Source organism: Amblyomma maculatum, chromosome 2 (genome assembly GCF_055883805.1).
Source record: "Amblyomma maculatum isolate TAMU_Amacu chromosome 2, ASM5588380v1, whole genome shotgun sequence".
In the NCBI taxonomy this organism is placed as follows: domain Eukaryota; kingdom Metazoa; phylum Arthropoda; class Arachnida; order Ixodida; family Ixodidae; genus Amblyomma; species Amblyomma maculatum.
The window spans coordinates 213,878,409-213,900,696 of record NC_139345.1 but is presented as its reverse complement, the minus strand read 5'-3'; the positions used below and the strand labels follow the sequence as shown (position 1 = coordinate 213,900,696).

Genomic DNA, 22,288 nt, shown 5'->3' with positions numbered 1-22,288 from the left:
GCAAAGCTTGATTTGTTCCTTAAGCGCAGAGTATTTTATATGTGTTGCTATTTCATCACCTCAAAATAAATGCTTTATAACCATTCCTTATCTGGGCACTATGTTTTGGCTGTAAAGACAGGGAGGGGGGTGCACTGCGGTGAAACTTGGCTCCCCTAATACAGAACCTGATGTCCATGTGTCCCTTTGCAACATTAAACCCAGCAATTACAATTTTTCAAACCAGATTAACATATACATGTGCTCTTTTCCCTTTAAATTAGTCCTACTTTCAAGAACTATGGTTCCTCCTTGTATTAGGCACATTAATAACATGCACATCAATGCCATTCTTTCAAAACACTTGCTTCAGTTTTTGTTTGAAATAAATGGCAGCAAGTAAGCATTAATAAAAAATGTGCAGCGGTCCACTAATTCAATGAAGAACGATTCATTGAACAGCACTGTAACCTGCAAGCACTTCTCTTTACTGTAAACAAACAGCACACACGACTTCATCTCAGCCACACCCATTTGCATTTGCACTTGCGTGTAGTACTTGCTACTGAGCTTCAGGTTACCATTGCGTAGCTCCCCCTTTGCAAACACTTCCACATTCATTGGAATTTTGATCTCAAGAAGGCGAGCCTCACAGCAACTGCATGAAACAATACCATCAGGACTTGCACCCAGAAATGGCTTGAGGCATGAGAGAAAAAGGCCACATTCTCTGACATGAACGTCAACATGGCTCTCGTTCTTACTGATGAAAGCTGCTCGTGCCTCGGCTTCAAGCAGCAGCCCTCTTTTCATTGCATATGTCGGACAAATTTTTTTGCCCATTACTGCACTAATGAGAGACCGTGCATCATGGGGCCCCATTTTTGTCCTACATGTGTGCACCCATGTATAAACCCTGTGTGCAATTGAGGCTGTGATTAACCCTTCCCTGTAAGAGTGCCACAAGGAACTTGCACTTTGCAGGCGTGTGGCTGCCTCAATGACCGTGACCTCCTCATGCGTATACAGTTTTGAAGGACACTTCTCTTTCACCCGTTCCAACCACCGGGAAGGCAGTTTACAATCGCTGGCTGTATCTGGCTCCACAGCTTTCTTTGTTTGGACGGGCAAAAAATCATTTGCTTCCAACACATCGGCAAAGCACTGAAGGCCACTTTCCTTAAGTTTTCCGTGTAGGTACACCAGTTGTGGGGTGCGAACATTTAAGTTTTCACGCCCGAGTGCTGAATATTCCACTCGCCTTTTGTGGTGAGTTATTGCAGGACTAATCCTTTGTGATGTGTCCTTGCAGAAAATTAGGCTGTTAACCTCCTCGCTTACTGCCCTTGGGTTCCTTGGCTGGTACCACTGGCGTTCTTTCTCTGTACAAGAAACTGAATCTGGTACACAACTGAGATCATGCTGAGCAATATACATAAGTCCATAGAGCACACAACAGAGATGTTTGCACACCCCCCCCTTCCCTGCAACACATGAGCAGTGGCCAGTGATTACCTCACCATCACACTTCGAGACTTCAGCACCGACTTTGTAGACTGTTCGTGTTGACATAGATGCCAGCACTTCAGCACGGACAATAGTTTCTGGGGATTCCCTGGTAGAAAACTCAAGTTTTTGAAGATGGCCAGATGTAAACAGGCGCAGGCCGTCTTCTCTGTGCTTCCTTGCTCCTTTGTTTTCGATGTACCTGCGTGAGAAAAATAGCAGTAAGGATGCATCAAACAGCCACTCTTTTGACACTATGAAGAAGTGTTAGGAGTCACAATTGCCCAAATAACTACTGCCTCTTATATGAGTAACAAGAGTTCCTTACTAAATTAAGATGCAAAGCATTAAAGCATTAGGCTCCCTACCCATTATGGTTTGACCAAACCACTCGATTAAAAAGCTATAATTTATTCTGTAATGTTATCATGCTGCTTTGTTTAGTAAACAAACAATAATTTGAGCTTTGTTGTATAATTTTGTTTATTTATTTTGCCATGTGCTTAAAGGATCATTCCACACCAAACGCCATACACGTTGCGTTCGACCACCTCCAATTTGTTAAAAAAAAAAAATTGTGGATACTTAATGTGCATAATCAAAGCCTAAAATATTTTTGCAAAACATACACACACATACACACACACATATATATATTCGTGAGGTGTGCACAGTTTGCTTTGAACCACACCGAAAGCCACAAGCTGTGTAAATGACGTTATTTTTTTTTCCTAAAAATTTGAATTTTTATTAATTATTGAGCGGCGTTTGGTTTCTCTCTGTTTTCCGAAGGTTCAAACTGCGCTCAGCTCAAAAATAAATTTTTGCGGCAAAAATATTTTAGGCTTGGATGACGCACACTGGGATTTTTTTTTTTTTAACAAATCGGAGATGCTTGAGCGCAACGTCTAAGTCGTCTTAGGGTCTCTCAGTCATGATTTTCTTACCTGTATATGTGCTCCTTCGCAAAAAACGGGTTCAGTGATCTGGTTTCGCGAGTCCACCCCTGCTGATTGCACTCGCCGAGTCTAGCCATATTTGGTTTCACGACGGCCTGCAGAGAAAAGTGATTGAACCCACAAACCTGCCACATGTTTTTGCACAGTTCAAGGGTCCCCACAGTTGTCATGAACGTCTGAGATAAAAATGCACACCTCTATACGCGCAACAGCTAGAGTCCGCAATCACGCTCGAAAGCTGGCATGCCCTTCCTGACGACACGCAAAATACTTTTTGACCAGGCATTCACTGTCGCACATGCTCATATTAAGGGTCGTAATTTTCACTGGGGCATTCCGAGCAAGTAGCAGTTTTTGCAACAAACGCCGCTCTGTCGGTGCTAATACGGGCGCAAAAAGAACAAATCGAGCCTTCGCACTTTTTTTCGTCGATCTAAAACGTGAATCACTTCTAAGCTTATTCCGTTTATGATCGAGTGACAGCAGTGCACAAAATCAAGCAAGTCAGGTTTCGCGATCACCTCCAGGCACTATTACTGTGCAGTTTACTCAAACGTGTTGACACAGCTTTGTGAGCATGCTTTCCGTTTGCGAGAGGTCCTTCAATATTTCCGTCGCTATTTTCCCTGAACGAACTGTATCGACACTCGTATCATATCATGGCTAAATGGAACTTCTGAGAAGCTGCAGCACAGTTGTGCAGCTTTTTCTCTTTTTTTCAAAGCGCTAATAAGGAAACCAAGAGCAAGATTGCATCGAAAAAGCCGCGAGCACAGGAACAGAGGCCATTGCGAATGAAACTGTTTCCTTGCAAGTCTCCGAAGTCCTATATCAGAACATGGCAGGTAGGTTGCTATACTCACATGAGAGGCACTGCTGACGATGGGAAGCTTCGGTGTAGTAGGACACACAATGCAGAATATGGGTCAGCCTCAGCCGCGGTAGCACGCGTGGAAACGACGGCGACGCCGGGAAATCGTCTGCGGTACCACAACAAACATGGCGGCAGAGCAACTTCCGGAATTCCCGCGCTTGCGCAGTTGGCCTTGTGAAATCGGCCTATTGCTGCGACTGACTGATGCCGCTGACGCCGCTTGCGAGTGAAGCGACTGGGAACAGGATGCACGCACCGTGATCAGCCGGCGTTTCGGTAACCGGAGAGCACCCTCGCCCCCACGCAGAAAGAGGGGGGGGACCCCTCCTCCTCTTTCTGCATGGCAGCGACGGTGCTCTATGCAGTAACGTTGCCTTGACTCGCTAGCTGCGTCGGCGGCATCAGTCAGTAGAGAGTTTTAGTACTGCGTAGTGAGCGCTACGTACGCACAGCCCACGTACTTTGCGGAACGCTATGCCACGATCGCGTACATGCCACAGAAAGTCTTTTAGTAGGGCTGAAGCGTATACGTACGCAGAGGTCTGAAAGCTAACGCGGCAAGCGCCGTGGCCTGTGCAGTGCCATCTCGCAGCCATTCAAAAACTGAATTTTCCAGCGCAGGAACTCCTGCTTCTTTGTTTTCCCGACAGGCGAGAGATCGAACCCATGCTGCAAAGGTGCTGATTTGCTTCGTCGTTGTTACTGAGGATGAGGATATAATTAATAACCTTAACCGAATCGGAGCACTACCCCCAGCAAACGTAGTAGAAAACGAAAATTAATACAACCCCGTGCAAATTTTAAATCCGAAGAAGCAAACCGTTTTTCAGAAAGAAACAATGTCATGGCAAAGCAGTTTTCCGAGTTTACAGTGCGCCTATGATGTCATCATTCAGTGCAAAGTAACTATGAACACTGCGAAACTATACGAAGTCTCATTAGAGAGGTGGAGTAATGCCACGAAACGTATGCCGTAAAAGTCGACACCATGGCCCATAAGCAAAGAAAACTTACCAAAATAATTTTCTGGTTTAGGCCAGCCCCAATGAACCCGGCAGATGGTTAAAAGTTAGCGAATATTTTGAAGAAAAAGTATGACAAAATATTCTACGGCTTTTTTGGAGCCAAACAATATTTAACGCGCCTCGATGAATCTGCGTTGTAAAAACCTACATACGCCTGAAATTTAGCTGTCTGCTCTTCCGAAAGTTTCAACGTTCCCTCTTAAAAGCGGCCGCTCAAATTATACAAGCTTTTAGGCTAAAAGTAGTCATCGCTCGGCACGAAAAACGAACCGTGCACAACAGCAGACGACGAACAGTCCGTCCGCTAACACGAATGTCATTCGCGGACGCCGGCGTCGTCTGCGATCGAATAGATCGTCGGCTGCGCCGCCATCTGCTACAATGGACCGTTCCCTTCCGAAGTTTAAGAATGCCTTTTGAATGTAGTTTTGTCTATGGGCTGCTTACTTTCAATAAAAGGTATTAAGAAAATTTAGTACATACGGCAGCTGTGTACGAGAAGCTCCGCGATTGGGAGAAGCACCCAGCGCATATCGAGCGTGTGTGCGGTATGTACGGCTTCACAGCACATATTTTAGCGGCGTTTATAAATAGATTACCCGCGGAATGACTCAGAATACTTTGTCACACATTTATTCAAAGCACTCGCCAACATTTAATGATAAGCAGCCTTCATTGGTACTGTACTAAACAAGAAAGATACTGCGGTAAGTTGTGTTTACATGTTTTCTAAGGGCCCTACCAGCTCGTACCCCTATAAGTCACGCAGCGTTATATAGATACTCCGCCTTTGAAATGGCATTTCATATTTTCACAGTCTGTTCTAGGATTTTTGTAGTTGCTCTATACCAAAAACAAAATCATAGGTGCCCCCGTGAAGACATAAAACGGCTTTGAAATCTTTCGCTTCCACATATTCTCATGGGTGGCAAGCCTATACTTTTCACCCCCAGTCTGCGGCGGGGTCGCGAGCGCTCCATTTGTTTGTGAATACGGCGTTTGTCTATAGGTGTAAAGCCCACGGGAAACTTGGTACTTACTGCTTCAAGTTTCAGAGATCCTGGCGACGAAATACACCAGCTAGAAGTTCGAGCGTTCGCGCAGCGCATTCATAGAAAACGATTTGTGCGTCGCATAAGGCAATCCGCGCCTTCTACTGCGGAGCAGAAAAATGAATAAAAAGATTTTACTTCTTGCGAAACGTCAAATCGCCTGCAATGAAAAGAAAAGAAACGAACACGCGCTGCGTGTTTCCTAGTTATCATGCGCGGCCATATAGCCAAACGTGTCTGTCGAGCTTTCTCATACGCGACAGCAACGCGCACAGACTGTTCAGCGAACGCACGCAGAGGTAGGGATTTCTGCGTACACGAGCAACGTATACGAAGTACACAAGAATCGTGATGCCGTATGACGCATGCGCAGTAAGCAGCACGCAGGCCGCCTACGTACGCAAGGGTTTTGCGTATGCTTACGTACGCAGTACTAAAACTCTCTAGTAGCTGCTAGCGCTGCCTCCGGCGACCCCCCCCCCCCCCTCCCCAATCTTTATTTGTGTTCTTCGGTTGCTGCGCGCGCCCCTGCTCCCATTGTTCGCCGTTGTGTGTACCCCCGCCCCCTCCTCTTCCTGCGAGGCTCCGTTTGCCGAAGCGCCGGCTCGAACGGGGGGATGAAAGGGGGGCGCAGCCGGTTACGAGGCCGACGCGGCCGCCGACGACGGCGAAGCGAAACCCACCAACGGGCTCCAAAGAGGTGCGCTCTAAAACACAATTTACATGACATGATCATCAGGATCCGTTTCAAAGATTGCAAAAAAATTTGGTCCCATTTTTAGCAGAAGCAAGCAGAAACACATCAAACCTTTCTATCGCAGCCCACTTGGTTTGGTCTTTACGGCGGTTTGAGCTTGTCATAGTCGGTGTCTGTCTCAGCACCCATGCAATACATTTTGGTCAAGCGTAGGCCTGCTGCTATAAATACTGACATGGAAACATCAATAAGATCGTTACAAATACATGGGCACGACCTGCACAAAGTAGGGCAACTTGAAATGGGGCTCAATTCCCATTTCAATCGTTTGAATCAGAAACAAAACTGAAAATAAAAAAGTTGGAGTATTACCAAACAACTTGTCTGCCTGTCTGTGCACAGAGTTACACTGAAATCCTGGCGAACATTAGCAGGCGTGTAAGGAGGAGGAGGAGCAGGTAAACTTTATTTAAAGAAGAGGTCGTAGGCGCGGGGTGGGTTGACGTTCCCGTCCCCACGTTGGGCTCCTCTTCTAGGCCGGACGCCAGGTGGCCGACCGACGATGTCGTTCGGCGACCTCTTTAGCCCGCTCCGTGACTGGCAGTTGAACCTCCGGGTCGGAGCTGAGCAGCGCGGCCTCCCACTGAGATTGGGTAGAGAGCTGCAGACTCTGTGATGGCTTGTCTTGATTACATGAGTATAGGATGTGCGGTGTGTCAGCCTTTTGATGTCCACAGAGAGAACAGACAGGGCTGAACTGCTCTGGGAACCATATGGAGTACATGTACGGATTAAAGAAAGTGTCTGTTTGAAGCTGCCGCCAGATGACTTGTGTTTTACTTAGAGATCGATGTGGTTCTGGGAAGATTTGTCTTTCTTGAAGTGGGTAGTAATTTCTTTGTAGGTTGTCATCCGCTCCCTGGCCGGCCTGGGTTCAGGGCAGCGCACCTCCCGGTTAACTACGAATCCTCGGGCAAATTGGTGCGCTGCCTCGTTCCCAAGATGGTCCCAATGGGCAGGGACCCAGATCAATGTGATAAGGCGGGTATGGGAGATTTTTTGTGAGATTTTGATGGCTGCGGAGTGGGCCCTTCCTTTTGCAAAATTTCGAATTGCGGTTTTAGAGTCGCTAAGGATGTATTTGGCAGTGGTGGAGGTAATGGCTAAAGCTATGGCAGCCTCTTCGGCCTCCTCCGGAAATTTTGTTTTATTGATTGTCGCCGATGCGAGGGGAGAACCTCGATGATCGACAACTGCCAGGGAAAAGGCATCTCTGTCCGCATGTTCTGCCACGTCCACGTGCGCCGTGTCTTTCTGTACTGAAAATCTTTCGTGTAATTTTTGTGCCCTAGCCCTTCTGTCCGTATCGTATTCTGGATGCATGTTTTAGGCAGAGGACGGACTATTAATTGCTCGCGCACATGTCTTGGAATCGGCAAAGTGTGGGCCCGTGTCCCTTCATATTGTATTCCTGCTTTTTTTAGGATGAAACATCCCGTTTCAGTGCTTGATAATCGTTCGTATTGTGCGGTGAGGTGTGCTCCCATCATTTCCGCTAAGGTGTTATGAATTCCTAACTTTAGTAGTGTTTCATTTAGGGTATGACGAGGGAGGTTAAGCGCAATTTTATAGGACTGCCTAATTAGTGAATCCAGGTCGTCTCTTTCTCTAACTGTGAGGGTGACGTATGGTGTAGAGTAGATAACTTTGCTAAGAACGAAGGCTTTTACTAGTTTCCAGGTCTCAGCTTCTTTAACTCCTCCACGCCTATTCGCGATTCATCTGAGGAGGAGGGAAATTTGGTTGACGGTGTTTTTCAGTTTCTTAATTAGTGTGTCGTTTTTTTTGGTTTCACTGTATGAGCATTCCCAAGATTCTTAGTGTTTCCACTTCTTGGATGGCTGCGCCTTCCGCGTAGATTTTGATCGCAGGCGCTTTATTCTTTCTTTGACGCTTTGGGTGTAGAATGAGTAATTCAGATTTCTGGGGGGAACACGCGAGTACTGCGGCTTGCGCCTCCTCTACGACTACGTCTACCGCTTGTTGTAGCGTATCTTGTATCGTGCCAATACTCCCCTTGGTGGTCCAAAGGGTGATATCGTCCGCGTACAAAGAGTGTTCTAGGTCTGGGATTCTTGCGAGTTCGTGTGCCATTTTTATTAGGGTTATATTGAATAAAAAGGGGGAGAGGACCAATCCTTGCGGAGTTCCTCTATCTCCTAAAGTGAAGGTGTCGGATTTGATAGCGCCAATTTGAATTTTAGCCGTCCTATCGGAGAGGAAGTCCTTGATGTAGTTAAACGTTCTTGCGCCTACATTCAGCAGTGAAAGAGATTCTAGGATTGCTTTGTGTTTAACATTATCAAAGGCTTTGGTTAAATCTAGGGCTAGGATTGCCCTGGTACTCCTTTCTTGCTCATGAGATAGGACTTCGTTTGCTAGTCTTAGCATCGTATCTTGTGTTGATAAATGTGGTCTAAAGCCAACCATAGTGTTTGGACATAAATTCTTTTTGCATGTGGGATTGCAGTCTGTCTAGTATGACGGGCTCTATCAGTTTTCCTATGCAAGAAGTAAGCGAAATAGGTCTGAGGTTTTCGAGTGCGAGTTTTTTGGCAGGTTTTCGGATGAATTTAACGATGGCATGTTTCCAAGACGCTGGGAGTTTTCCCTCCCTCCAACACTCGTTCGCAGAGTCCGCGAGGGCTGTGAAGAAGCGTCGTCTGGATTTCTGAGTGTCTTATTGTTAATGCCGTCCTCTCCTGGAGCGGATGTTGTACGTACCTTAAAGAGGGCTGCTCTTATTTCCGCCATTGTTATGTCAGCATCCAGGATGGAGTTAGGCTCTCCGTTATAATCGGGCAGGGACTTCGTCTCACGGGTTGTGCAGAAGTATTTCTGCTGTAGCGTGTCTATAATATCTTGATCCGTGCCTGGGTCTATGTTTAAAATTTTGGTGATTTCCTTTTGAGTGGTAGCCTTGTTGGATTCCGGATCAAGGAGATACCGCAGAAGATTCCACGTCTCCCTCGTGCCTAGATTGCCATTCACATTTTCACAGATATGGTTCCACTGCTGTCTCGCTAGTTCTGCGGTGTGGTGTTGAATTTCTTTCGTGAGTGTGACGATCCTGTTTCTAAGCTTTTTGTTATATTTTTGCTTAAGCCATTTTTTCTAGGCCCTGCCTTGCCTCCCACATGTGCGTAAGTCGGCTGTCAACCGTATTTACGCCTAAGTCATGTACTAGTTCCTTAGTGGCCTTTTCCACATCCGATAGGAGGGTCTGTGTCCAGTGTTCTAAGTCTATGATTGGTTCGTTATTTTGGTCGCGGATAGTCCTAAGTTTGTCCCAGTCGGTGATTTTGTTTTTTCTGGGTTGGGGTTTGAGATTGGCAATGGAGATTTTAGACATTATGATATAATGGTCCCTTCCCAGATTTTGTCTGGTGTTGCTCCAGCTTAAGTCTGGGAGATTTTTGCCCATCGTTAGATCCGGGCACGTGTCCCTGGTCACGCTGTTGCCTATCCTAGTGGGTTGCATGGGGTTCGTGTATTGGGTGAGCCCTCTTTGCTGGATAAAATTCATTAGGGCCGTTCCTTTCCTGGATATAGTTGCATGTCCCCATTGCACGTGTTGAGCGTTGAAGTCGCCCACAATTAAGGTTGGGTGTTGGCCTGCGATTTGGAGGGTTTTGAGTATAGCGGCTTTCGCTGGTCCCGCCGGTGCCCTGGGGTGGCTGTATGCGTTTAGTACGAACAGAGAAGAGGAGTTTCTTCTGCTAGGCAGAATTTGAATTAATATACAATCGAGCTCTACGTTTTCAATCTCGTGGTTAACCACGGTAAGATTTCTATGTACCCACGTAGTGGTTAAAGGCTGTTCTTTGATGTGACATGGCAGAACCGCCCGGTACCCTGGCAGCTTTAGTCGAGACATTCTGGGTTCATGAATCGCTATAACGTCAGGTTTTTCAGATTGCGATTGAACGTGTAACCGCAGATTTGTTTTTTTGTTGCGCATAGACCTGCAGTTCCACTGCCAAATTGTTACGGTTTTAGGATTAGCCACTCTGCTGGGATAGATCGATTGGCGCCCCTTGAGCTGAAGGGGGAAGCCGGTGTAAAATTTCCTGTAAAACGGTGTCAATTACTCCGAACATGTGATTTACATCCTGTATGTGTTGTTCGAGTCTTTGTGTTAAATTATCAACTCTTTGGGTTAGACTATCGAGTTTCTGGCTGTGCTCCTCCACTTTTTGTTCGAGTTTTGGGACTCTATCCTCCACTGAGGTATTTCTTACGTCAGCTGCTACTGCTCGTTTTTTGCGAGGTGTTTCTTCCTTGCTAACTACGCTTACTGGGGTTTCGACTGAGGCGGTCACAGTAGTTTCCATTTCTGTGACTTCCGGCAATGGGAGTGGTTTCGGAGGTGGGTCCTTAGATATGGCAGGTGCTTTTAGTTTACTATTTTCCTCCTCCAAGTGTTTGATTCGATCCGTGAGAATTTGAATGTGGTGGAGTGCCTGATCTAGTTTAGACTGTAATGTCTGCAGCTCCATACCCTTCCCATGAGAGGCCACTCCTGCCCAGCTCACCTGTTTCGGCCCGGGGCTCTGAGTCCGGCTGCTAGTGCTGGCGCCTCCTCCATTGCTGCTGCTTCCGTTGCGTCCGCCGCTGCTGCTCCGTCCGCTACGGCTGCTGCTGCGTCCGCTGTCCAAGGACGGGAAGGAGCTCGAGCGGTCCTTCCTTTCGGTAGATGTTGGGTCGTCACATGTCTGTGATTTGGGTCTTGATTGGTGCTCCGACTTTTTCGTTTGGTGTCGTTGAAATCGCTTCTTGCAGCTGTTATCGCCTGTGCGGTGCCCTCCTCCGCAGATAATGCCGACCGGGTCGCAGACTTCTTCTTTCAGGTGTTGGTTGCCGCAGTACGGGCACCGTTGTTGCGGTGGCTCCGGACATACGTCTCTTCTGTGGCCGACTCTTCTGCAGTTTGTGCACGCCTCTACTTTAGGAATTAAGGGGTAAACTGGGTACAGGACTCCGAAGTAGACGATGCTATCTGGGAGTTCGTCCGCGTCGAAGTGAAGCAGGAGGGACTTTGATGTTCTTCCCATGGTGCGTGCTTGAACGATGTTAGGGTTTCTTTTTCGGAATTCGGTCATCATTTCTTGGTGCGTTTCGCCATCGTAAGCCCTATAGATAATGCCCTGCAGGGCCCTGTCTGGAGGGGCGATGTACGACGTCATAACAATGTCTTTGCCTTCTATTTTGATTTTCTTGACTGCGACGTAGCGTAGTGCGTTTGCCTGCACCGGCGTCGATATGGTGATCACATTTTTTGCAGAGTTGGTTCTAGATTGGTCGTTTTCGGCCGCGGACGCGGTGACACCGCTCGCTGTTGCGATCGCTTGTCTGATATATTTTTCGGTGTAGCGCGTGATGTCTACGCCACCCGTTGGTCTGTAGATGATTTTATAGTCCTTCTCCGGGAGTCGGGGTAGCGGTTTCTTGGGATGTAGCGGAGGGAGAGGTTTTGCCTTCGTTTTCTCGGACTGCTCATTTTTCTTCTGAGGTGTTAATGACTCAGCTTTGGGGTTCTTGGTACGGTAAGAAACAATTGTCTTCCAATCTGGTGTTTCGAATTCGACTGGGGAAGCGTTCGTCCCAACTACGGCGTACTCCATGACTTCCGCCGTGGCGTTCGCGCCGCACTAAGCCTGGCGTTCGGGTAAGCAAGGGCGCCGGAGCGACGCTGGATTTAGACAGTCGGAGCTCGGTCTCCCGAGCTCCGATCTGCGTAAATAAGGTCTTGAAAGGTGCCTTGTACACTCACGGTTCTTGTACGTGTGTCGCAGTCGACGTATCCGGGTGTTTTCCCTTGTAGCAGGTGCTCGAAACGCGGAGCCCACACGAAGCACATGCGCCTCCGTTGGCCCCCTAGCGGAGAATCTAGCAGGCGTGTAAATGCATTGTGATATGTAAAGGTCAAATAGGGCGCTCTAAAAATTAAACCATAGGGATATCTTGTTGCTGCGACCGCAGGAAGAAAAAGAAAATGCACGGGCCTGCGACTGGCTCTGTTGCTGAGCCACCTCCGCTGCCTGTTGTGGCTGTAGGAAGAAAGAAAAGAAAATGCACGGGCCTGCTTTGTAGCTGAGCCGCGTATTGCCGTTCCCCGAAAACTCCAGCAACGAAAGTGCCGGTTGCATCACTAAAAAATACAACACAACCTTATTGTTTTGTTCATGCATGAAGCGCAGTACTGAAAGTGAAATGCACTAATAATAAAATAGTTTTCTGGAATAAAATTACTTACTGTAAAGATCATATTATATCGATGGCGTTCGTCGCGTTATCTTTGATATGTTGAATAATTTGATAAATCGGCGCGGCGTAAATCCGTAAAAAGAGTTTACAGCGTCTTAAAAGGCGATTGTTGCGGAGAGCTGTCTCTGAAGGGAACCTAAAGGTAACGTACACTCACAGAGGCAGGAATTGATTACAGTGAAGTTAATTGAAAAGTGTAACCGTTATCACACCGTCACATCGTGGCTGCGTTCGCGGCAAGTTTTTCTGCTATGAAGAATAAAAAAAATATCGCAATATGCAACCTAAGGGGAACACACCCTAAGAAATATGGTAGTAACTTGATTGGACGTTGTGAATTTTAAAATAAAATAAAATGTACCTGCAGGAGACGAACACATGTCTTACAAGCAGGTACGTGGTGTGAATTCGTTGCGCCACAGAAGCCCAAACTCCTTTACTGCTTCATCTTTCAAGATGGAAGTTGGTGTAGAAGGAGAAGATATTTCACCAGAGGAATTTCATAACGATCCTCGTTGGACCCGTGCGGTGCGGGCCTGGAACAAGCTCTACCCCAACCTGAAGCAAGCCTCGGACAGCGAACCATCTACCCTCCTCCTCATAAATCTATGACTAAGCTTACAACAGGTGACGTGGCGCCAGCTTCAGTCCCGTACATTCCCATCCCCTGCTTTCTTATCTTTGATCCATCCAGGACTGTTCTCGCCGCAGTGCACCCTGTGTGGGGCACCTAAAGCTGATTTTGATCACATCATGGTCAAATGCTCGGAATTCCACCCTCCAGCCACTTGGCAACTCTCCGACCTCGAGCGATGGGAGGCTGCGGTGTACAGCTCTGACCCGGCTGTTCAAAAGCGGCTGACATTATGGGCTTTGGGTGTCGCTGGGAAGCACCAGCTTCCGGCCACAACACGCAGCCAAGAGCCGACCCGTCATTAGCATGTAATCCCTTAAGGCTCCCAAATATAGTTTTTCACCACCACCACCACCTACAGAAGTGACGGGTAATGCGGTTTTTAAATGCGCTCTTATTCGTTTTGATTCAACGTACTAAAGATGGCGCCACGGACGCAACTGGTATGATCAGAGGATTTTTGCAAGCAATTTTAATTCAGCAAAGTATTTTATTGCGCATGCATTTTAGTTTATGCACCGCAATGAATACTAAAAAACAATATAGCTTTATTGACTTTTTGTTGTGATTTATTTTTTAGTGACGCCACCCGGCACTTCCGCTGCTGGAGTTTTCGGGGAATGGCAATACTATATTCTAGGCACTATAGCAATACGCAGCTGAGCCGCCACCGCTGCCTTTGATTGATTTATAGGAAGGGAAAGGCGCGGTAACTGTCTCACTTGTTTTTGTGGACACCTCAACCGCGCCGTAAGGGAAGGGAGGAAGGTAGGAGTGAAAGTGAAAAGAGAGAAAGAGGAGCCATAGTGGAGGGCTTCGGTGTAATTTCGACCACCTGGGGATCTTTAACGTGCGTTGACATCGCACAGCACACGGACGCCTCTTCGTTTCGCCTCCATCGAAACGCAGCCCCCGAGGTCAGGTTCGAACCCGGGTACTCCGGCACAGTAGTCGGGCGTCATACCACTGCACCACCCCGGCGGGGCTGCCTCCGCTGCCTCGTGCGGAAAGGAGAGAAAATAACGAAGAAAGGAAAAAGAAGAGAGATATAAAGACGCGCGCCGCCACAACAGCGCCGGGGTGGTGCAGTGGTAAGACGCCCGACTACTGTGTCGGAGTTCCCGGGTTCGAACCCGACCGCGGCGGCTGCGTTTCGATGGAGGCGAAACGAAGTGGCGTCCGTGTGCTGTGCGATCTCAGCGCACGTTAAAGATCCCCAGGTGGTCGAAATTACTCCGTAGTCCTCCACTACGGCTCCCTTTCTCTATTTCCACTTTCACTCCCACCTTTCTCCCTTCCCTTACGGCGCGGTTCAGGTGTCCATAGAGCAAGTGTGACAGATACTGCGCATTTCACTTCCTGTGAACCAACCAACCAACCAAAGGAATGGTGAGATATTACCGCAACCCAATGTTATGTGGTCAGTTGGTTGGTTGGTTGCACAACATTTATTTCCATCGGAAATGAGCGTCCTCTTCCCCGCCCACGGCACGCGTGCTGGGGAAGACGTGTAGTCGTGCGCCCGTGGATTAGAGGTATAGTGCCTAGAATATACTAGGCACTATATTAGAGGCTGGCAGGTAGGCCTTTGTTGCGGCCTCTTCCGCCAGATGGACGGTGCGGTGCTGGATCGCAGTGTCCGCGCTTCGCAGCAGGGTATCCCAGGCTTGTAATATTTTGTCCTATCCCTGTAAATTGCGGGCACTCCAAAATTATCTAATCGAGGGTCCCTCTCGCCCCACAGTGTTTGCACAGATCATTGTCCCTATGGTCTGGTAGCGCGTGAAACGCCCAGTCCGGGTTCATGAACGTATTAGTTTGTAGCCGCCTCCACGCGACAGCTTCTCTATTATTTAGGCTAACATCTGGCGGGGGTACCAGTCTACGTCCCAATTTATAATGGTCGATGATTTCCCCGTAATTTTGCAGACGCTCGTCGTATGCCCAGTGTTGGGGGGGGCTCGACGACTACCCGGAAGTAGAGAGCTCGGGCTCAACTCGGGGACACTTTTTCTTGGCAATGGAGTTAAAGCTACAGAGCCAAAACGTACCATCTTCATACGCAGCTGAATATAGTCCCTAGTTACATGAGTAGTTTCTGCAAAAACAAATTGAAATCATAGCGCTAGTTATTTACGGTATATTTTATATAACAGAACTGATTTTCCGAAATGAAGCTGTTATGCCTAAAACACTTGTCTTGGTTCCACCAGGTTTTCTTCTGTGATGTCTGTCGCGAGTTTTAGAGACGCCCCGACTTTGCAGACAAGATTGCGACTGCCGCCTCTTCGGGTCGTTCCGGTTCTGGTTCGTTCAATCCGCAACGACTTGAAGCGTTTTCACCAGACAAGATTCGAGTCAAGTTCAAGAGACGTTGGCTGTCGAAGCAAACGAAAGAAATGATCTGGAACGTCTATGCAGGCCGAAAGCCGCGTAGTCGAACTACATGGCGGAGCGACACGTTTAAAGGCCCCGCCTCCCTACATTTGCGCCCATTGCCAAGAAAAAATGTCCCCGAGTTAATATTCTAGGCACTATACCCGAGTATAGCTCGTGAGCCGGCCGCCTGGTTATCAGGGACGGCAGCGTGAGCGGGTGCCCAAATTAACTGAATTTTCCTATTAAGCGTTCTTTGGGTGAGGATTTTGGTTGCCTCCGGTGATATCCTCCCCTTTCCGAAATTTTGGATGACAGCTTTGCTGTCGATAATTATGAACTTGGCTTCCGTTCCTACGCAAGCTAGCGCTATCGCAACTTCCTCCGCATTCTCTATGTTGTAGGCGCGTATAGGTTTTCAATACGCTACCTTGGGCACACTGTGGGTCACCATGGTACGCAGCACAAATGTCGGCACGGAGATGACGCGGCATGACTAGAGGCCACTTCCGTCCATCAAGCAAATAATTGCGGCGATACAGAAGACCGTCACGAATGGACAAGTGGTGGGCTTGCCGCACGAGCGCTTTGGATGAATTACCGGCAGTAGGACTAGAAAGAAAATGCAAAATTGCACTGATGCACGGGTCATTCGGCTGCTCGGTAACCATGTCGACAGTGTAAAGAATCAACAAATCGTAAGCACAGACGTGGTCAGACGAGGTATCACTAGGCAATGGCGAGCGAGAAAGAGCATCCGCGTCCGTATGCTTCAGACCTGATCGATAAATGACATGAATATCATACTCCTGGAGACGGAGAGCCCAGCGAGAAAGGCGACCCGATGTGTCTTTCAGAGGCCAGCCAGCATAAAGCGTGGTGATCGATCACGAGATAAGACGGTCGGCCATACACATAGGGACGAAATTTTCCGATCTCCCAAATAATAGCCAAACATTCTCTTTCTGTTACTGAATAACTAGACTCTGCTTTCGTCAATGTTGGGCTGCTGACAACAATGCTGCAGATAACCAGCGCATGCGTAGATAGTCCCTCTTTCCTTCTTCCCCTCCTTTCTTTCCTTCTCTATATATTTCCGAGCCGGAAATAAAGCGTCGTCTTTTCGCTCTGTGAATCTGCCTGGTTTTCATCGCGTAGCTGCCGGCCTTTGGCGGGTAGAACGCAACAGTGGCGACGAGGATTCTGCTGCAGCAAGGAAACCAGCAATACGCCCAAGCACGACAGTCACGCAGAAGGAACCCACCGCCAAGGATCAGCCATGGCACACAGGGTACCGGAATTCGAAGACGAAAAAGGTAAGTGGCAGCCGTACCATGTCAAGGTTCAAGCTTATTTCGAAGCGAATGATCTGATAGACGATGCTAAGAAAAGAGACCTGCTGGTAGAGGCGCTTGGAACAAGGACAATAGAAATTTTGAACGCGAAGGTAGCACCGCGAAAGCCTAACGACAGTACCTACAAAGAAGTTGTAGAGACGCTAAGCAGCTACTACGACCCGGTACCGAATGAAATCTCTGAAAGTTTCAAGTTCTTCTATCGCTGCCAGCAAGAAGGGGAATCTGTACATGCATTCATTGTGGCAATACGGCAGATGGCCCCCAACTGCAAATTTAGAACGATGCTAGACAGAATGACAAGGGACCGTATTGTGTGTGGTGTCAGATCCAAGAATCTGCAGAAGCAGCTGTTAGCGAAGAAAAATCTGAATCTCGAAGAAGCCGAGGCTCTTGCCCTCGCCGCGGAGAACGCTGAACGCGATTCGCAAGGGATTGTTACTGACCAAGAACAAGCGAGATTGCTAAAGCTCTCTGGCCAATACGAATCGCGCACGAAGTCACAGGGCGTGCAACAATGCAAATGTTGCGGTAAGCATGGTCATAATACAAAGGCTTGTCGACTAATCAAGCACAAATGTTTTAAGTGTGCACGGCCAGGGCATTTAGCGCGAATGTGTGCGGCAAATGAGACAAGCAGGACGCTAGCACTAACAGCACAGACGCCAGAAACCGAAGAGAGTTATAGTAGCGCGTCCCAAATCTGGTCCTTGACCACCACGCGCTCTCTTATACCCCCCATCGGAAAATCGTTTGCATGGAATGGCATCGAAATAATGATGGATATTGATACCGGCTCCCCTGTTTGCGTCATTCCCAAAAGCATTTACCAAGTGCACTCCCATCAATGGCCGCAGCTGCAAAAGTCGGAAGTACAGCTTTCAAGCTATCTCGGAAAGTTGCCACTAATCGGTACACTGACCATGCCAGTTTCCTATGAAGGTACCACAGTACAATGCAGTCTGACGGTTTTAGACTGCAATGGCCCCAGTCTTTGCGGTCGGGACCTGCTGAAAAAATTGACAGACGAACGCTTTCAGGTGCTGACCATGTATTCGAAGCCTTCCGTATCAAAGCAAGCCAGGGAGGACGTGCCGATGCTGCTCCAACAAAACTGCGACCTGTTCACTGAAGGCGCTGGTCTCATGAAAGGTCCGCCAGCTCGACTGCACATCAAGGCCGGAGCAAACCCCAAGTTCTTTGAAGCAAGGAAAATTCCTTTTGCACTTCGTGATAAAGTGTCTAAAGAGCTTGACAGATTAGTCTCGGCTGGCATAATATCACCAGTTCCTCATTCTGAATGGGCAACGCCTATCGTGCCAGTCTTGAAGAAGGACGGAACAGTGCGCATTTGCGGGGACATTAAGATTACACTAAACCCTGTGTGCGAGGTTGAGCAGTACTCCTTGCCTGTCATAGACATAGACGACAGTTTTGCAAATCTATGTGGAGGAAAAAAATTCAGTACTTTAGACCTTCGCGATGCTTACAATCAGGTTGAGCTAGATGAAGACTCGCAGAAATTAGCAGTGATAAACACACACAAGGGGCTCTTTTGCTACAACAGGTTACCGTTTGGCATCGCATCAGCGCCAGCTATATTCCAACGAAAGATTAAATCGGTGCTGCAAGGACTAAAAGGGACTCAGGCTTATCTAGACGATGTCCTGGTAGCCGAGAGTAGCGATGCTGATAACGCAAATCTGCAAGCGGTGCTACAGCGTTTCGGCGAGAACGGTATCAAACTTCGTTATGACAAGTGCAAGTTTGGCGAACAATCGGTGACGTATCTTGGTCATCGTATTGATGTTGAAGAGCTACACCCCCTCGAGAAGCACGTGGATGCAATCAGGCTAGCCCCTTTACAACGAAATGTTGCTGAGTTGCGATCCTTTGTGGGAATGGTTACATTTTACAACAAGTTTTTGCCAAATCTTTCCACTATGCTTGCACCCCTGTACAGCCTTCTTGAAAAAGGTGCAAAATGGGTTTGGCACGAAAAAGAAGACGCGGCATTTAAGAAGGCCAAGGATGCTTTGTGTTCAGCCCCAGTGCTAACGTACTTTAATCCGCAGCTGGAGTTGATGTTGGAATGCGATGCTTCACCTTACGGTGTCGGTGCTGCCCTTTTCCGAGGTGGCAGGTGGCAGGGCGAGGTGGCAGCAGTGCGAGCACCATGCTTACTCGCTGCCTGTTTCTTACGCAGATTGCCTTCCTCGTTTGTTGCCACTTCGACTATGCTTCGTTCATGGCTCCTGACGTCACAACTCATGTGCACTCGCCGCCATCGCCGATGTTCTTGGATGAGTCAGCTGGCCACTATACGAACTGTCCTATCTCTCTTACGGACCATAGTCATGATCTCACTGTCACCACACGTGTATGCAATCAGTGCAAAGTGACCGTCACTCTACGTCATCCATACCTCATCAAGCCCAGTCACGGGACGTTCAAGGACCTGCCTATAAATTGCGTGCTGGACCGTTCCTTCATCAGTGAGCGAGGTGGCAGCAGTGCGAGCACCATGCTTACTCGCTGCCTGTTTCTTACGCAGGTATGTTATCTTCAGAATGCCCCTTGTATTCGCTCTTATGATCGATTTCTACTGCTGTTTCCTTGCCCACACCACTCTCGCAAGTGCTTTGCTTATGTTTCGCTGTACTCGCAAATTGCGGCTTGTATTAGTAGACTTCTGAGGAGTGGGGATGTTGAAAGTAATCCTGGTCCTCCGCCATCAGCGATGGTTACTCGCTCTCAAAGTAATGTGAGCCCTTCAAATTCGGAAGCCGCCACCGGTCAACCGTCGGTGTCCGATATGTTTGCTGAGCTTTTGAGCGGACAGCGAAAATTAGTTCAGGATATTGCTGAAATTAAATCTTTTCATGAATCTATTAATTCACGTTTTGAGACAATTGAGTCGCGCGTGGCTGCTCTGGAGTCCTCGTTACAAAAGCCCGCCGCCGACAGTGGCAGTCTCAACAGTGAAGTTGCACGTCTAAGTTCCGAACTTCACAGTCTTTCAAATAAAAACGATGAGTTGGAAAACCGTGCACGTAGGAACAACTTAATATTGCATGGTCTGCCCGAATCCTCTGATGAAAATAATGAACGTCTCTCATCTGACATTGCAAAATGGTTTGAGGAAGAACTCAATATGAGCTGCCCTCAAATAGAGAGGTGCCATCGTCTTGGGAGGCCTTCACAGGACCGTCCCCGTCCCGTGATCATGAAGCTTCTGGACTTTCGGGAGAAAGCTTCAGTGTTAAAAAATGGCCACAAGCTTAAGGAATCCGATTACCGTATATCGGAGGATTTTTCAATACGTGTCCGCAATATCCGGAAAAAGCTTTGGGAAGCGACTGAAAGTTTCAGAAGCAATGGATGCACGGTCCGAATACGGTTTGATCATGTATTTATTGATAAAGTTCGGTATAACTGGAACAGTTCTTCTAATTCACTGGAAAAAGCATCCCGTAATGCGTCACTAAGTAATGCTACTAATGCAGTAGCCACTTCGCCTTGACTACCTCATCACAGCAATAACCTCCGTGTGTTAAATTTAAACGCTAGAAGCCTGCTTAATAAATTTACCGACCTTAACTCCTTGGTAACTGCTCATTCCCCTCACATTATTGGTGTTACTGAAACTTGGTTACATGGTAGCATATACGACTCTGAAGTTGCGTTAAGTGGATTCACGTTGCTGAGAGCTGACAGACCGAATGGTAGAGGCGGTGGTGTCGCCCTCTATATACAGTCACATTTGAAGTTTTCTGTCCTTGAATCTCCATGTGAAATTGAATTGCTTTTGTGTAAAGTTTATTTGGAAAACACATTCACATTAATTGGAGTGTTTTATCGGCCTCCTGGCTCTGATGATAATCAATTATTTCTTCTAAGTAAACTTTTGCATGATTTGAATCCGACAAATATAATACTTATGGGAGATTTTAATGTGCCAGGTTTTCACTGGCCTTCTCTTAGCAATACCGGCCATGATGTCTCTTTGTCAAGAAAATTGTTACACCTTTCCTTATCACTTCGCCTCAAACAAATTGTTCATGCGAACACCACGCAAGCGGCAGTCCTAGATCTAGTTTTTCTCAGCTCTAATCTATTCGAGAATGGTTTCCAGTGCTGTGTTACTGACGGCATATCGGACCATAAGGCTGTATTATTCTCAATCAGCTGCACTGTTCCCAGAGCCCGGTTTGAGTACAGCAGTTTTCGTGACTTCAACCAGGCCAATGATGTTTGCTATAATTGACACATTACGTGAATCCTTTGAAATGTTCGAAGAATTCTCTCTGACCAGTGATGTTGATGCTGTTGTGGGGTTTTTTGAACATATTGCTAAAACATGTATTAATCACTTTGTTCCGCTGAAAACAAAAAAGAAAAATAGAGATTTGCCATGGATAACAAGAAACCTACTGCATTTATCGCGTCGTGTTGCAAGATTGCGTAAGTCGAAAAGAAATGGCAATCCTGTCAAAATTGCAGAGTTCAATGATGCCAAGGAGGAGCTACGCGTCAGGTTAAAGTCTGCCAAGGATTTTTACTATTCCGTTACATTGCCAAAATGAATGAAAACGAACCCTCGCAAATTCTGGAAATCGATACTACCCAGCAACAGTACTTGCAACAGTTTTATAGTTAACGGCGTTCCTGTTTCAGATTCACTGACAATTGCTTCTGCTTTCAATTCCTATTTTCATTCTGTATTCACACTGGATAACTCTATCGTTCCTTCTTTTAGCTGTGACTCTTACCCTCCCATCGAATATGTCGTCGTCTCTGGTACCGGTGTTCTCATAATGATCCTCCAATTAGATACTAAAAAGAGCTGTGGCCCAGATGACATACCTAACTCCTTCCTTGTGCGCTACTCACTTTGGACAAGCCGATATCTCACCACAATCTTCCGTAAATCATTATCCACCAGCACTGTTCCCCACTCCTGGAAGCTTGCCAAGGTCATTCCATTGTTCAAATCCGGTAGTACTCAACTACTGCAGAACTACAGACCTATCTCCTTAACAGCCCATTCATGCAAGTTACTCGAACATGTTATTTTCAAACATATCATTGAATTTCTTGAAACCCACAACATCCTAAACATTTACCAGCATGGTTTCCATCAAGGCCTGAGCACCACTACCCAACTAATTGAATTTGCGCACGACATTTCTCAGTCATTAGATCTAGGTAGACAGGTCGACAGCACTTTTGTAGTGAAAGCTTTCGACACTGTCCCACACCCTAAACTCCTACACAAAATTAACTCTGTTCTAAAAGACCCTTCCCTGGTTGGTTGGATATCCAGTTTCTTAAATCAGCGTTCGCAGTCTGTATGCTTTAATTCATCTATTTCCACTCCTGTTAGTGTTTCATCCGGCGTTCCGCAAGGTTCCGTTTTAGGCCCGCTTCTTTTCTTATTATATATTAACGACCTGCCATGTTGTGTATCTGTAAAAATTCGTCTTTACGCTGATGACTGCGTC

General features: G+C 47.3%; 2 protein-coding genes across 2 annotated transcripts; one reads left to right on the top strand and one right to left on the bottom strand.

The window, feature by feature from the left end:
• Positions 1-348: 348 nt before the first annotated feature.
• On the bottom strand, positions 349-1,666 carry LOC146201258 (uncharacterized). The gene has a single exon (XM_084592511.1). It carries the CDS (start codon positions 1,549-1,551, stop codon positions 349-351), a length of 1,203 nt encoding a protein of 400 aa, XP_084448637.1. The 5' UTR covers positions 1,552-1,666.
• Positions 1,667-16,551: 14,885 nt separating this feature from the next.
• Positions 16,552-20,705, top strand: LOC146201257 (uncharacterized). The gene is made up of 2 exons (XM_084592510.1): positions 16,552-17,989; positions 18,991-20,705. The coding sequence occupies exons 1-2, from the start codon at positions 16,709-16,711 to the stop codon at positions 20,305-20,307; spliced, it is 2,598 nt and encodes an 865-aa protein (XP_084448636.1). The 5' UTR covers positions 16,552-16,708; the 3' UTR covers positions 20,308-20,705.
• Positions 20,706-22,288: the final 1,583 nt, after the last annotated feature.